Source organism: Pelophylax lessonae, assembly GCF_965119305.1.
Source record: "Pelophylax lessonae genome assembly, chromosome: 2".
Lineage (NCBI taxonomy): Eukaryota > Metazoa > Chordata > Amphibia > Anura > Ranidae > Pelophylax > Pelophylax lessonae.
The window spans coordinates 555,484,290-555,499,675 of NC_138769.1; the positions used below are offsets into that span (position 1 = coordinate 555,484,290).

The 15,386-nt window shown below is 46.8% G+C and overlaps 1 protein-coding gene across 1 annotated transcript in view; it reads right to left on the reverse strand.

Annotated features, from left to right (window-relative positions):
* ARF3 (ARF GTPase 3) overlaps positions 1-15,386 on the reverse strand; it is a 75,375-nt gene that overhangs the window by 24,836 nt on the left and 35,153 nt on the right. The window contains exon 2 of the mRNA XM_082245301.1: positions 2,411-2,620. Within this exon, the coding sequence (XP_082101427.1) occupies positions 2,411-2,558 (148 nt within the window). The 5' untranslated portion in view covers positions 2,559-2,620. The remainder of the gene's footprint in view (positions 1-2,410; positions 2,621-15,386) is intronic.

Here is a 15,386-nt window from a genome sequence, read left to right on the forward strand (position 1 = left end):
TATGGACTTTTATGTGCTTTTATAGAAGATTTTACTGTTTTTATCCTTTATCCTTATTGATTATTGCAGCGCTGTACCGTTTTTAAAGAATATTTTATTTGGGTATTGTTCTTTGTGCCTTGGTGTCAGCAGCTTGTTTTTTATTCATGCTTGCGCTGATATAATTTGTTTCTATATTGTGAAAACTATCAGGACTATGGCTTAGCCATGGACATTTTTAGTGGCAGCAGGGATAGCTGAACGTTTTGATATAAGATTTGTGTAGGTGGGCTTGAAAATGAGGGAGTGATGGCAGTTTAGAAATCATGTCCTGATTTTTCAGCTCCCACTCTAGCTTTTGTCAGCTCCCACTCTAGCTTTTGTCAGCTCCCACTCTAGTTTTGAACATTCCGCCATTCATTCCTATGGGACCAATTTCACCCCAAAAATGCTGATATTTCGTAAAAACAAACTGCTCCAACTTGCTCACTTCACTGGCAGTTGCCATCTTCAAACGGTTGTAGTTTAAAATGTTTAAATCCTACAGCAAAGAGCTTTATATTGTGAGAACCACAAGACCCAGACCTACATTTTGATGCATAGTATGTCTCTGAAATATTAAAAATGAAGGCACAGTCACAGTTTAGAAATTGCTAGAATGGAGTTTCAATGAATGTCAATGGGTGGCGTGAGTTGCAAACAAATGTTCATATCGTGAAAACTATCAGGACTATGGCTTAGCATTTTTAGTGGCAACATGGATAGCTGAACGTTTTGATATAAGATTTGTGTAGGTGAGCTTAAAAATGAGGGAGTGGGGGCAGTTTAGAAATCATGTCCTGATTTTTCAGCTCCCACTCTAGCTTTTGTCAGCGCTGTTATTTCGTGAACCATTCGGCGAAACATTCCACAAAGTAATAGCACACCAATCGGGAACAATCCGCACGTTTCGGTATATTACTGTCTATGTAGTGTAAAAACTGTGGGAGGAGTTAGGGTGGTAAATTTGGCTATAATAATAAGAATATATATGTGAGATAACAGTAAGTGGTCTTGCCATGCAAGAACACTTAATTATATTTTAAAGATATTAAAACCTGCTCAAATCTTAACGTTTATCTAAACCTAAGAACAAAAATATAATATACTGCAGCTTACCAATGCTATAATACAGTAGCTACTTTAGTTTTTTCCTTATTTGCTCCTGGTGATCCTTTCAGGAACTCACTTTCTGTCCTAGAGTGGCAACTCTCGCTCACTGTACTGTATTGAGGAGCAATGTTTTCACCCTAAGTTAAATGTGTATTAGGACTACAGGAAGGAATTTACATTATCTCTTCTATTTCTGTATGTGGGTGATGGCACTGTAATTATTTTAATAAACTAAAAAAAAAAAGCATCTAAGTACCTTTTTCCTAACTGATATACAGCTGTCACATGACCCAGATACTCCCCAGCCTGTCTGCAGGGAAACCTAAGCAGGAGCAGCTTCTAGACCGCTGTTGCTGGTCACATGGTCAAAAGATCAGAGTAAAAATAAATAATTAATATCAATAAACTGTTTTATATTGTCATATATATATATATATATATATATATTTGAAATCAAATCTTTATTTTTTTTTTTTGGCAAACATGGTGTGGGTGGATTTCTGCCAACCAGTCACAGGTGTCATTTCCCTCCAGCTTGTGTCCTAAAAAAGCAGGGAGGTGAAGCCTCCAATAATCTAAATGTAATATATTATCCCTCCACCATTGTGTTTGGCTGGTTAGTGGGCATGGAAGAGGAGGCAGGGAGAGAGGGAGTGGGCTGTCACTGTGTATACACACACATAAATAAAAAAAATTTAAAAAAACAGCCTTTGGAATACAGAAAATAAAAAAATAAGGTGTGGAATAAAATTTAGCTTAAGTGTCACTAAACCCAAATCATAAAAAACTATCAATAAATGATGTATTACATGTTGTTCATACCCACTCAGTCACTATGAGATTCGCTTTCTTTATTCTGCAAAAAAAACTGGTTGATCCAGATGCTCTCTATCTCCACCTTCTGTTCATGTCCCCCAATTCAGCTACTGATTTTGCAGAGTGGTGGCAACTCTGCTCATGCTCCGTTTTCAGTGAGTTTCTATGCGGAGCATTTCCTCCTTATCACATCTGAGCAGCCAATGGGACTATAGAGTCACACATGTGGACACACACAGTGCCCTACCTCCCTGGTAACACCAGATCAATGTAAAATATGTAAATGAAAGCCCCATTTGTTGAACAAAATTGTTAGGAAAAGAACCCCAAAATTAGTTTTTGATAGGGAAATACTGTAAATGTACACAGAGTGACTGAACTTAATGCAGTGTTTATGAGAACGAAACTATGCAAGGAAGGGGGTTGTCATCACAGTTAGTAATACAATGATGTGTTTAAATACCTATTGTTGGGATAGTGGTCACAATTTCCCCAAGTTTCAGTTTGTACAAGATGGTAGTCTTTCCGGCAGCATCAAGTCCCACCATGAGTATTCGCATTTCCTTCTTTCCAATTAGACTTTTCAACAGATTTCCGAAGATATTTCCCATGGCTGCTTTCTTTAGATGTTCCTTATTTTAGAGTAGCAAATGGTTGACTTGTGCTCTTATCTCTATACAATATAAGAAAATACAACAGAAAAAAGTTAAAAGTGGGATTAGTAAGTAAAGTTCCAAAATCTTGTACATTCTACAAAGACAGGCTACTGTGGTAAGAGCTGCAGCATAGACAAGAGGTAAGTAACCCATAGCTATTCAGTAATTACTGACCCCAGGAGGCTGTCACAGAAAGAATTAGAAGATGCTAAGCTGTCTTGCCTGATGCAGACTTGCTTGCTTTATGTAAACCTGGCAAGTAGAAAAAAATAATATCACATCCCAGAGACCTTTAGATGGAAGCAGTTTTTATTCTTGACTCCTATGCTGTATACTAGTTCCAGGGCAGTAAAGTTAGTGAAGCTGATCAGAACCTAAGCCACTGCCCCAGTTTCAATTCAGTAATGATTGCTTGGCAAAATAACTGGATTTTTGTCTTACCGTAAAATCCTTTTCTTTGATGTTCATTGACAGACACAGCTCCATATCTTCTATGACCAGTGGGTTATGCTGCTCTACTTAGGAGTAGGACACTAGGCGGAAAAAGGGTTAACAAAAGTTAACAAAGCTTAACTACGCCCATGGGGCATTCCCAGGAGGAATACTCCCACTTCCTGCTCTAGGATCTGTTTTGTAACTAACAGTGTTAGAAGAATACATAACCCAACTCCACAGAGCGAACATCAATGAACATCAGAGAAAAGGATATTACGGTAAGACAAAAATCCAGTTTTCTCTTTCGTTCATTGACAGACACAGCTCCATATCTTTTTTGACCCGTGGGATGTCCCAAAGCAGTGTCAACATGAGGGGTGGGAAGAACACAGTAATAAATATACTTCCCAAAGGCTAGACGTAGCCAACCAGGTGAAACAGGAGTTCAACCAGGAACAAATAGAGCTCACCTGACAAAAAAGTACACCCTCAAAGAGGACTATTCCTCTCCCAACAGCAGCCTGCAAACCCTTGCAGCCAAAAGGAGGCATTCGCAGATGCCAAGACTTTAACCTTATAAAATTTTGTGAAAATATGTGCGGATGACCAGGTGGCAGCCTTGCAAACCTGCACCACTGATACCTGATGACGGAAGTCCCAAGAGGCACTAAGCGCCCATGTAAAATGCGCTATAACAGGGAAAGGAGGATCCTGACCCTTAATGGAATAGGCCTGCACTACCGCCTGCCTATCCAACTGGAAATGGTCGCAGCAGACGCGGCCAGCCCCTAACAGGGTCCATTCGTAAGGACAAATAGGGAATCCGAGTTTCGGAATGACTCAGTTGTTGCCAGTCCGCCGGCAGCTGTTAGCTTGGACAGCCTGGCCAGGCACTCGGTCAGCCTCGCCAGGCACTGAGTCAGTCTGGCCAGGCATCATTTGGTCAGCCTGGCCAGGCACTTGGTCAGTCACGGCCTCAATATTTTGCCTGATGCAGCCTCGTGAGGTGTGCATTCGTCGGCAGTACCATTCGCTATATAATCAGCTTGGTCAGCCACTCGAACAGCCGCCAGGACGCGAAGCCGCGGACTAAATTTTCGGCCCGATCCAGCCACGTGAGGCGCAGACCCGCGGATGATGAGACATCCGCTCCCCCCCAGCCCAATAACCACCCACAGGGAGCCCAGAGAACATCCCTGCCCCAGTCACTAACCCCCAGGGGACCGGAAACTTGCTCAAACACCCCCGTGTGCAATCCAGACAGCTCGGTCAGCAACAACCACATCCACCCCCCAACCCCCCCTCCTCCTTACAGCAGCAAGTGGCAAAGCCAACTCCTACCTCACCTGGGGGAGGGGAGGTAGGTTGGGGCCAAAAGATCACGTGACTGTTAGAGGGGCTGGGGGGGGAATGGAAGGGAACTCGAGGGTCCCACCATCCCAAGGAGGAGGCCCTGAGGGGGGGGTGTTGTGGGCTAGAGGTACGCTGCGACTCAGGCCGCGACCAATTTCACTCGCAGGCCAGTCCCCGTCCAGTGGGACTATGTCGCGGCCGACCTAGCGCGGAGCTGAGGCCTGCGCGCACTCGCTGGCCAGACTGGGGAGACCTTAAGGATTTAGAATATCCAGTCCGTCGCCCAGTTCTGCAGTTGATTGTAGTTCTCACAGGAACCAAATTGACTGTAGTTCTCACAGGAACAGAAAATAATAAAAGAAAAAAAATTCAGCTTAAAAGGAAAAAAATGCCAGGACCAGAAATTCCAGCGAGGAGCTAGGTCCTTACTCTTGGCTAGGCAGAAAAAAACTGAGATCCTAGAGCAGAAAGTGGGAGTATGCCTCCTGGGACTGCCCCATGGGCGTAGTTAGGCTTTGTTAAATTTTGTTAACCCTTTTACCGCCTAGTGTCCTACTCCTAGGAAGAGCAGCATAACCCACGGGTCAAAGAAGATATGGAGCTGTGTCTGTCAATGAACAAAATAGAAATTTCCTATTATTCCTTTATTAAAGTATAACTGTAGGCAAAACTTATTTTTTTCATTTTGAATAGAGTAGGGTAAGGTTATAACCTATGTTATGTTTTTTTGCCATCTGTGTCCAATTGGGGAGATTTCCCTTCTCTTCCTGTCCCATAGTCAAAACAGAAAATGAGAGGAAATCCCAGAAAACTCAGAGAATCCTTTGAGGATCCCCAGGTCACTGGAACTAGCATTCCCATGATTTTCCCTCTAATACTGTTCAGGGACAACTGAAAATTTGGGATTTTCTTTTACTTTCACTTTCAAAGCTAATGGTAAACAGGGCAAATAGAGAGGGTAAATCTCCATAATGGGGACACAGACAGCAATAAAAACTTGACAGCTGTTCTAATTCAACCTAACTCTGTCCAAAACGACCCCAAAAAAAAGAAAAGAAAAAGGTTTTGCCTTTAGACATACTTTACCACCTGCCACAAAATCATGTATACAGTATCTCACAAAAGTGAGTACACCCCTAACATTTTTGTAAATTATCTTTTCATGTGACAACACTGAAGAAATTACGCTTTGCTACAATGTAAAGTAGTGAGTGTACAGCTTGTATAATAGTGTAAATTTGCTGTCCCCTCAAAATAACTCAACCCACAGCCATTAATGTCTAAACCGCCTGCAACAAAAGTGAGTACACCCTAAGTAAAAATGTCCAAATTGGGCCCAATTAGCCATTTTCCCTCCCCAATGTCATGTGACTCCTTAATGTTACAAGGTTTTAGGTGTGAATGGGGAGCAGGTGTGTTAAATTTGGTGTTATCACTTTCACTCTCTCATACTGGTCACTGGAAGTTCAACATGGCACCTCATGGCAAAAAACTCACAGAAATAAATTGAGGCCTACTACCCCCACATATATGCACATACAAACATAAACGCACGCAGCAGAGCGCCTATGCCCAAAAATTTAATTTTCTGTAAACATGTTACGTATCGCCACGCACGTCAGGAATGAGAGCAATAATTATAGCCCCAGACCTCCTTTGTAACACTAAACTGATGACCTATAGGGGGGCTTCTAAAGCTTTGCCTATGTTTAATACAGGGTACCGACATGTTTAAGGTTTGTCATGTTGAGTATCTATTTATTCTTTGCAACCTCAGCTTCTATATTTTACCAAAACATTGGGTATTTTATTGTGTATATTTGCAGTAATATCGTGTGACATAAAAAATTGGAACTACCACTATTTTATTTTCTAGGTCTTGGGTGTCTGCTTTCAGAAAATATATGTTTGGGGGTTGTATGTAATCTTCAGACCTAAAATAATTTTTGTGTGCAAGAAACGCAAAAACAGCTCTAGCTGTGAAAGGGTTAACGGATATATTCACCTTCGGGAACATGTTATTTGTTCCACCCGTAAGCTTTGTTAAAAAAACTGGCTCCTAACTTTTTTAGCTGGCTCCTAGATTCAAAGCAAATTTGTCAAACCCTGAACAAAGACTTTTTTTTTTTTTTTTTAACAAAGCATGAAATCAATGTTTTTATCTCATGCTTTCAAGGGCACATGAATGATCTGGGGTCTTATAGGCGCAAGATGTCTCCATAAAGAGGAACTGTCATGCTTATTGCTGTTATGAGAGAAGTGATCAAAAAAAAATCTAAAAAGGGACAGTGTAAAAATATTTTTTTTAAATAAAATAAATAATAATAGAGAAAAAATGTAAAGCACCCCTGTCCCCCCGTGCTTGAGCACAGAGGTGAACGCATATTTAGGTCGCACTTGCATATGTAAACGGTGTTACACAACACATGTGAGATATCGCCAAAAACGTTATAACGAGAGCAATAATTCTAGCACTATACCTCCTTTGTAACTCTAAACTGGCAACCTGTAAACATTTTTAAAGAATCGCCTATGGAAATTTTTACATACAATATTGAAGCGGTTTCTTAGCTTTTCAAAGTAGGAGTGACAGGTTTTTAAATGAATTATGAACAATCAGCCTGTGTAGAGGTAGACTACAGAGCAACAACAAGGTCTCCCGAGCATCGGGAGTGGTGGAAACTGCACACAGAGATGTTCTGACATCTGCTGGATCCTTTCGAGGTTTTTACATTTGTGCTCTATATTGTAATGTCATCTGACAACTGAGGCAGGTGACACCACAGACAAGATTCCACAAGGCTGCTTTTAGACAGGGAACTGCTCATCTATGGCCACCCTTAGACTTGGCAAAGACAGGCAGATGTCTCAGCAAATAAAGCTATATAATAGGCAGTGAAACATCTGCTTGTCCTCAAATTCACTGCCACACTAGACCTCGTCATAATGTATTCTCGTAATAGCCCTGTAAAATACAGTGACATATTTGTTCCTTTCTTCTCCAGGGAACATCTCTGGGTGTGAAAAAGTGCTTCCAACAGTCAAACCTGCTCATTATTGGCCACTGGGGTCCAATTCTCAAAAGTGATGCTTGACTCAAGCTGTATATGGCTACCTTTAATCTACAAATAATTAAAATTACAGCTACACTTATCCACCCACCTCATTGCAGTCCTTCTTCCCTGAAGCTCCCAGCTGGTCAACTGGCATCATGGATCCTTCCTTGTTCCCTTTCGGCAGTGGCCAGTCCTTACTCCAATTATTTAGTGGACATTGCTATAATCAGGTACTGATGTGTATTTAATGAGTACTTAGAACCCAGACCGGCCTGACGACATACTCCCAGGGGTCCATGATATTCTGTGCTAACTGGAAGTTAGTTAACCACTTCAGCTCTGGCAAATTTTACCTCTTCATGACCAGGCCATTTTTTTTTTAATAAGGAGCTGAAGTGGTTAACTAAGTTCCTGTTAGTATATAAATAAGTGCTAAATGTGCTAATGCAAGCTAAATAACCAAATCAATGAGTATAAGGTGCTAGCAAAAACATATAAGTACACATCAATTCTAATACATGTGTATATATGAGGAATAGTGCAAATACGCAAAAATGCAACAAAATATAAAATACTGTGCAAGTGACATGGAACCTTGAAAAAATCAATCCATATATACAACAATCACTAAAGTGCTCAAGTGCTCATACAGTGGTAAATATATATATATATATATATATATATATATATATATCGCTGTTGTTAAATGAGATCACACAGTCTCTTCAATACTCATAAAGTGCTCAAGTGCTCAAACAGATGATGTTGGTGCTCGTGATCCCACAACCAAAGACAGATGGCCTCTCACCTCAGGTTCTGACCCGTGTCTCACCAGTGGGTCATATACGCTATATATCCTAGGGAGATGTGCAGGGTCACGCCACCAAATCTTGGAGTCCAGGGGCACTGCAGAGGCTAGTGATCAGCTATGCCTTCCCGATCCAGGGAGATCTAATGATTCCCTGTTGTAAAAGTTTATTAGAATAAAACATAAAGGATAAACATTGTATTGCACATGAGCTGTGCAGGCTGAAGCAGGCACTGAGTCTAACAGGGAGAGACACAGGAAACGTTCCTGTGTATGCTGCCGGGTCACGTCCGTCTGGAGTCCCCGCCCCCTATACACGTGTCGTTATGCGCTGTGGGCGATCGACTTCTTCAGTAGGGGTCTACTTTGATCAAAGGTTTAACTTTGTGCCTTTACTATGTGTATTATGGTAAATTGTGCTGCTTTTACTACTAGATCTCTAAGTTTCCCATCCTTGCATTTGATTATCAACACAGAGCTCTGGGTTGTAAATGTACACCGCCAATCAGCAGGTCCCATTGGGAATCATTGGCCAAGACTTGATGACTGGCTCCAGCTGTGAGTAATCACAGTGGGTGCTGGTGAGGGCGTGCTCATGAGTGTGCCCTAAACCTGGAAGCAGGCAGTGACCTACAGGTACGGTGTTTTGCCTGTGCTGGCCACCTATCTGCTGTACATTGTGGGCGGGTGGTCCGCAAATGGTTAAATGACGGTGGGAGCCATTCAAGTCAGAAGTAAACCAGCACTGTTTGAGAAGTGGTAAATCTTTGGAGAACAGCACTGGAGTAGGAGTATTTTAGCCACACTTTTTTATGCACCAGCAAAAGTTTCTGTTTCATAATGCACAAGGTTGGGGAAAGTACAATTTTGAAGAACTCTTTAAGGACCCAGGCTCAAGGGGGGTTTGGCTCACACAGCATAAAGAAAACGGAATTTTTGTAAAATCTTACCGTAAAATTCCTTTCTCTGAGTCCTCCGACAGTCGCCGCCCACTCACAAGTCTTCACCAATGGGTATTGACCTTTGCTCCGCAGGAGTAGCTAGGCAACAAGAATTGTTAATAACAAAAGCTTTTAGCATAGACACACCCCTAGGGGCTGTCCCCTCAGTCAATACCTCCCTGCACCAGCATTCCCAACTCAGTTTGGTAGCATAGCAGTAAGAGTACACAAAAACCCCAAAAGAGGAGCGGGGGGCGGCGACTGTCGGAGGACTCAGAGAAAGGAATTTTACGGTAAGATTTTACAAAAATTCCGTTTTCTCTTACGTCCTCCGACAGTCGCCGCCCACTCACAAGTCTTCACCAATGGGATGTCCCAAAGCAGTGTAGACATGAGGGGTGGGAGACGCAACCGTAGAAAAGGCAACGCAGTACCCACATCAGAGAAAGGAACCTTACCATAGTAAGAGAACCAACTGGGCAACCGGAAAACGTGCTCAACAGGAGCAACAACCCAGGAAAACAAGTAACCCAGGGGTAAAACACCCCAGTAACCAAGGGCCCAAAAAAACAAGGGTCCCTAAGAAATTGCCGCACTGAGAACTTTACGGCCAAAGGAGGCATCGGCCGATGCCTGAACATCCACCTTATAAAAATTTGAGAAGGTGTGAACGGACGACCAAGTCGCCGCCTTACACACCTGGGCCACAGAAGCCTGATGACGGTAAGCCCAAGACGTACTCAAAGATCTGGTAGAGTGCGCCTTCACAGGGAAGGGAGGAACCTTCCCCTTCAAGGCATAGGCTTGCTCAATGGTCTGTCTGATCCATTTGGCGATGGTCGCAGCCGACGCCGCCATGCCCTTCCGAGGCCCCTCAGGAAGGACAAAGAGGGAATCCGACTTGCGAAAAGATTTAGTGGACGACAGGTAAACCCTGATAGCCCGGACAACATCCAAGGAATGCAAGGCAACCTCCTTCGGATGCGTAGGCTTCGCGCAGAGCGAAGGCAAGACAATGTCTTCATTAAGGTGAAACTCCGAGATCCTTTTCGGAAGAAAGGATGAGTTAGGTCGCAAGACCACCTTATCCTTGTGAAGCACCAAGTAGGGAGAGCTGCAGGACAAAGCCGCCAGCTCCGACACCCTGCGAGCCGAAGTGATCGCCACCAAAAAGGCAACCTTTTTGGACAACAGAGACAACGAGATCTCCCTGATCTTTTCAAAGGGAGCCTGTTGTAACACGGACAGAACTAGGTTCAAGTCCCATGGAGGCAAAGGTTCCCTCCTAGGAGGGGCCAAATGTCGCACCCCCTGAACAAAGGTGCTAATCAATGAATTAGACGCCACAGGGCGTTGAAAGAGAACGGCCAGCGCAGAAATCTGACCCTTAATCGTGGCCAGCGCCAAACGCTGGTCCACTCCAGTTTGGAGGAAAGCCAACACTCTCGACACCGAGTATGAGCGAGGGGAATACCCCCTGGACTCACACCAGGCAAAGTATGCTTTCCAAGTACGGTAGTAAATTTTTCCCGAAGAGGCTTTTCTAGCCTTGATCAAAGTGGGAATGACCTCAGGGGAGAGACCCCTATCCTTCAGGACCTGGCTTTCAACAGCCAGGCCATTAAAGCCAGCGACTGTAAAGCAGGATGGAATATCGGCCCTTGAGACAGAAGGTCTTCCCGAAGCGGCAGGCGCCACGGAGCGCCGACTGCCAGATTTACGAGGTCTGCGTACCAAGACCGGCGAGGCCAGTCCGGTGCCACCAGAATCACCGCATGCTGTTCCGAGGCTAATCTGCGAAGCAGCCTGGACAGTAGTTGAATCGGGGGAAAGGCATACATCAGACGATACTGATGCCAGGGCGCCACTAACGCGTCCGAGGCGTCAGCCCGAGGATCGCACGTTCTTGCCACGAACCTTTCCACCTTGTTGTTTAGACGAGACGTCCACATCTGGAGAACCCCACTTCGCGCACAACATCTGGAAGACATCCGGGTGAAGGGACCATTCCCCCTGGTCCAGGGTCTGGCGACTCAGATAGTCCGCCTGCCAGTTCTCCACCCCCGGTATGTGAACTGCCGTTATCGCTGGGACGTGCGTCTCGACCCAAGACAGAATGTCGGCCACTTCCCGAGCCGCCCGGGCACTCCTGGTGCCCCCTTGATGGTTGATATAGGCCACCGCGGTGGCATTGTCCGTCTGAACCCGAACTGGACGGCCCCGAAGCCGGTCCGACCATCCCAGAAGGCAAAGCTTTATCGCCCTCAATTCCAGAATGTTGATCGGAAGGGAGGATTCCTCCTCCAACCAAGTTCCCTGGGCGGACAAAACGCCCAGAACACCACCCCAGCCCGACAGGCTGGCATCCGTGGTGACCACCGTCCACAATAATGGACGAAAAGACTTGCCCCCCGACACTGCCGGGGACTGGAGCTGGAGCCACCACAGAAGATCTCTTCTGGTGCTGTGGCTCAACAGATCCAGGGATTGCGGCCGCCCGTCCCACTCGGCAAGAATCTCCGCTTGGAGACCCCGCGTGTGAAACTGGGCAAAGGGGATCGCCTCGAAAGCCGAGACCATTAAACCTAGACATCTCATGCATGTCTGGAGAGACGAGTGCCGGTTGTCCCTGAGGGACCTGACCTCGTCCTGAAGTGTCCGAAGCTTGTCTTCCGGTAGGAAGACCTTCGCTTGGACAGAGTCCAGAATCATTGCCAGGTAGGGAAGGCGAACCGAAGGACACAGAGTTGACTTCGGAATGTTTATGGTCCAAGCGAACTCCTGCAGTGTCCGCATCGTGGTGGACAGGTCGGTCACCAGGCTCCGACTGGCATTTGACCTTATCAGGATATCGTCCAGATACCCCAAGACAGCAATGCCCTGTGATCGTAACAGGGCCAGAACCAGCGCCAGCACCTTGGTAAAAACCCGCGGAGCCGAAGCGAGACCGAAAGGTAACGCCACGAATTGGTAGTGATCCTCCGCAATGGCGAATCGAAGGTACCTCTGGTGACCCTCGAAAATGGGGATGTGTAGGTACGCATCCTTCAGATCGATGGAGGCCATGAATTCCCCCGGACTCAGGACAGCCACCACTGAGCGCAGGGATTCCATGCCGGAACTTGCGAACCCGCACAAAGCGGTTCAGAGCTTTAAAGTCCAGAATCGGACGCACCTTGCCCTCCTTTCTGGGCACAGTGAACAGATTGGAGTAAAACCCCCGAAATCTGTCCCGATGAGGCACCGGAACAATTACCCCTTGGCCCCGCACCGCCAGGTGCAGATCCTGCAAGCGCTCCGGAGAAAGCTGAAGATTTGAGGGAAAAAATCTGCCCACCGGCCGAGAGAAATTCGACCTTGTCACCAGATCGAACGATTTCCTGAACCCATCTGTCCTGAATGTGGGTCAGCCAAGGTTGTAGGAAACTGCGCAGACGTCCCCCCCACCCCAGAAACGGGTAAGGGCGCCCCTTCAGGCGGAATTGGCATGGGAAGTCGAACCGGACTGGCCGGACTTCTGCTTACCTGCCCACGGCTTCTTCTGAGAGCCCTGGCCTTTGAAGGGCTTGCCCTTGGTTTGCGACCGAAAGGCACGAAAGGACCCCTGAGAGGGCCTAAACGAGGAATTCCGTTTACCACGGAAGGACTTATGCTTGTGAGACTGGGGTAAGAGAGTACTCTTGCCCCCCATAACTCCTTTAATCAGAGTATCCAAAGCCTCGCCAAAAAGGCGAGATCCCGCGTAGGGAAAATCCGCCAGCGTCTTGCGAGAAGATTGGTCGACCGACCAACTTTTCAGCCATATCAGACGACGGTTCAGTATCGCCACGCTGGACAAGCGCTCAGCCAAGGGAGCTAAATTCAAGTCCGCATCACACAAGTACATGACACCTTGATGGATCTAATCCACCATAGCCAACGTGGTAGGCGGAGCCGAATCAGCCACCAGGGTGCGCCTGAGCACCTTCGTCCAATCTGCAACAGCCTGGGCCGCCATAATGGAAGCAAAAATAGGCTTCAGCATAGATCCAGCAACCATATAGGCATGACGGGCAGGAGACTCCAGCCTCCTGTCCGTAGGGTCCCGGAAAACCGGGGTATCCTCAGAAGGAACCGCAGTAGCCTTGTTCAAAATGGCCACCGCGTGATCCACCTGAGGCGCCACACACCAACGCTCGTCGGTGGAGGGCGCAAACAGATAAAGCAGTTTAAACTTACTTGGCACAGTAAAGGGCTTCTTTAAATTGCGCCACTGTTCATTAACAGTATGATGAAATTCCGCAGGGCAGGGAAAAACCTGCGCTGATTTGCGGGTTCTTTGCGTTCCAAAAGAGGACACCCTAGCAGGAGGAGTGGGCTCATCCTCTAGATGCAGTGTCTCCTTGATAGAGGTAATCAGCTCATACATGAGTGCAAGCTCTTCAGGCGAGCCAGGGGGAGAAACATCAACCCCCTCCACCTCCGCCTCCCCCTCAGACCCCATAAGGTCCAGAGATGAGCGAGACCCCGAGAAGGGCACGCCAGCCACAGCAGCCACGTCGCCCTCTGAATCAGAGGAAATGGACAACCTTGCCCTTTTTGCGGATCGATCAGCCATCAGCATCTGCACCTGAGAAACTAAGGACGCCACTACCGCGGCCAGATCAGCCCCCTCGGGGGGTGCAGCAGCCCCCTGGTCCCCCACCAGGGCGGGGGGAAACTTGCTATCCTGAGAATCCATGCCCCAGCAATGAAAGGAAAAAAGAGAACTGGCCCTTTAACACCACGGCGAGCGCAGCCCACCGTACACTACTGTATGCACCGATCCCGCAGGGATAGAGGACACTGAGCAAGGAATGACAGGACAAAGAAGGTAAAAACCTGGAGAGAGCACAAACAGGCTGCTGCCACCGATCGCTGTCCCAGAGAAAGAGGAAGTGATGCAATAGCTGGCTGACTGAAATAGCCTATGAAGGCTCCGCAAACATGGCCGCTCGGCTGAGGGATGAGGCTACAGGAAAATGGCGCCGACATGTGCCCGAACTATCGCGGCCCGCCAAAATGGCGGCGAATGGCGCCAAAACACGGCGCTGTACAGGGACAGGGCCAGCGACAGCATATATGCAAAAAAATAGCGGATCGCAGCAGCGGCCGCCGCACAACACATGTCTGTACCAATATCTGCATCCAGAGTAGAACTCACAGCAGAGCAGGATGGCCCCCCCTCGCAGCCCACAGGCAATGCATCCATACAGGGATCTGACAGGGAGCCCGCATAATCACAGACATGGGGGTTCTACACAGTCACAGACTGACACCCACACAGAAGGTCCCCCCACAGAAGGTGCTTACCGTACCGGATGGCGTGGGGAGCCGTCTCCAGCGACAAACCGCTATCAAGGCAGACAGGGAGTGCCGCAGCCAGGACACCTGTGGATCGCAGCCATAGACCGCAGCATGGCATCCAGTGAGGTAGCCACCTCACAGGCAGCATCCCTGCAGCGAACAGGGATGGGTCGTTCAATGTGCCAGGGCAAACCTAAGCTGAACGCTCGATGGCAGGCTGGGGATCCATCTGGCACTCAGCCCTGAGATCCAGGGCGGCCAGTCCGAGACCCAGCTCCGCATGAACATCTTCATCCGAAGAACCCTAAACTAAAGCTGACAAAAAATAACAGCTAGTTAAAGGAAAGAAAAATACTTGAAATAAAATCAAAAAAGGGTAGAAGGCTGAGACTGAAGCCCCAGCACAGGAAAGCCTGCTACTCCTAAGCTAGGCAAGATCAAACTGAGTTGGGAATGCTGGTGCAGGGAGGTATTGACTGAGGGGACAGCCCCTAGGGGTGTGTCTATGCTAAAAGCTTTTGTTATTAACAATTCTTGTTGCCTAGCTACTCCTGCGGAGCAAAGGTCAATACCCATTGGTGAAGACTTGTGAGTGGGTGGCGACTGTCGGAGGACGTAAGAGAAATAGGCATTTCTGGGTGAAGGGAGGCACAGACTTTTAACAGCATATATCCTGCTGTCCAAATGCCTGTTTTTTACACCGAATGAAGCAATCTGCCTGTAATAGGTAAGATCTGAGGAGTGGAAAAAATGGATTTGACCAGCGCTATGGGGTGTGTAAAAACAATTGTGTACAGGTATGAAGCTGCCACCAACCAACCCCTAAGATAGGGGTCAACTAGATAAAGGGTATGGAAGGATTGGT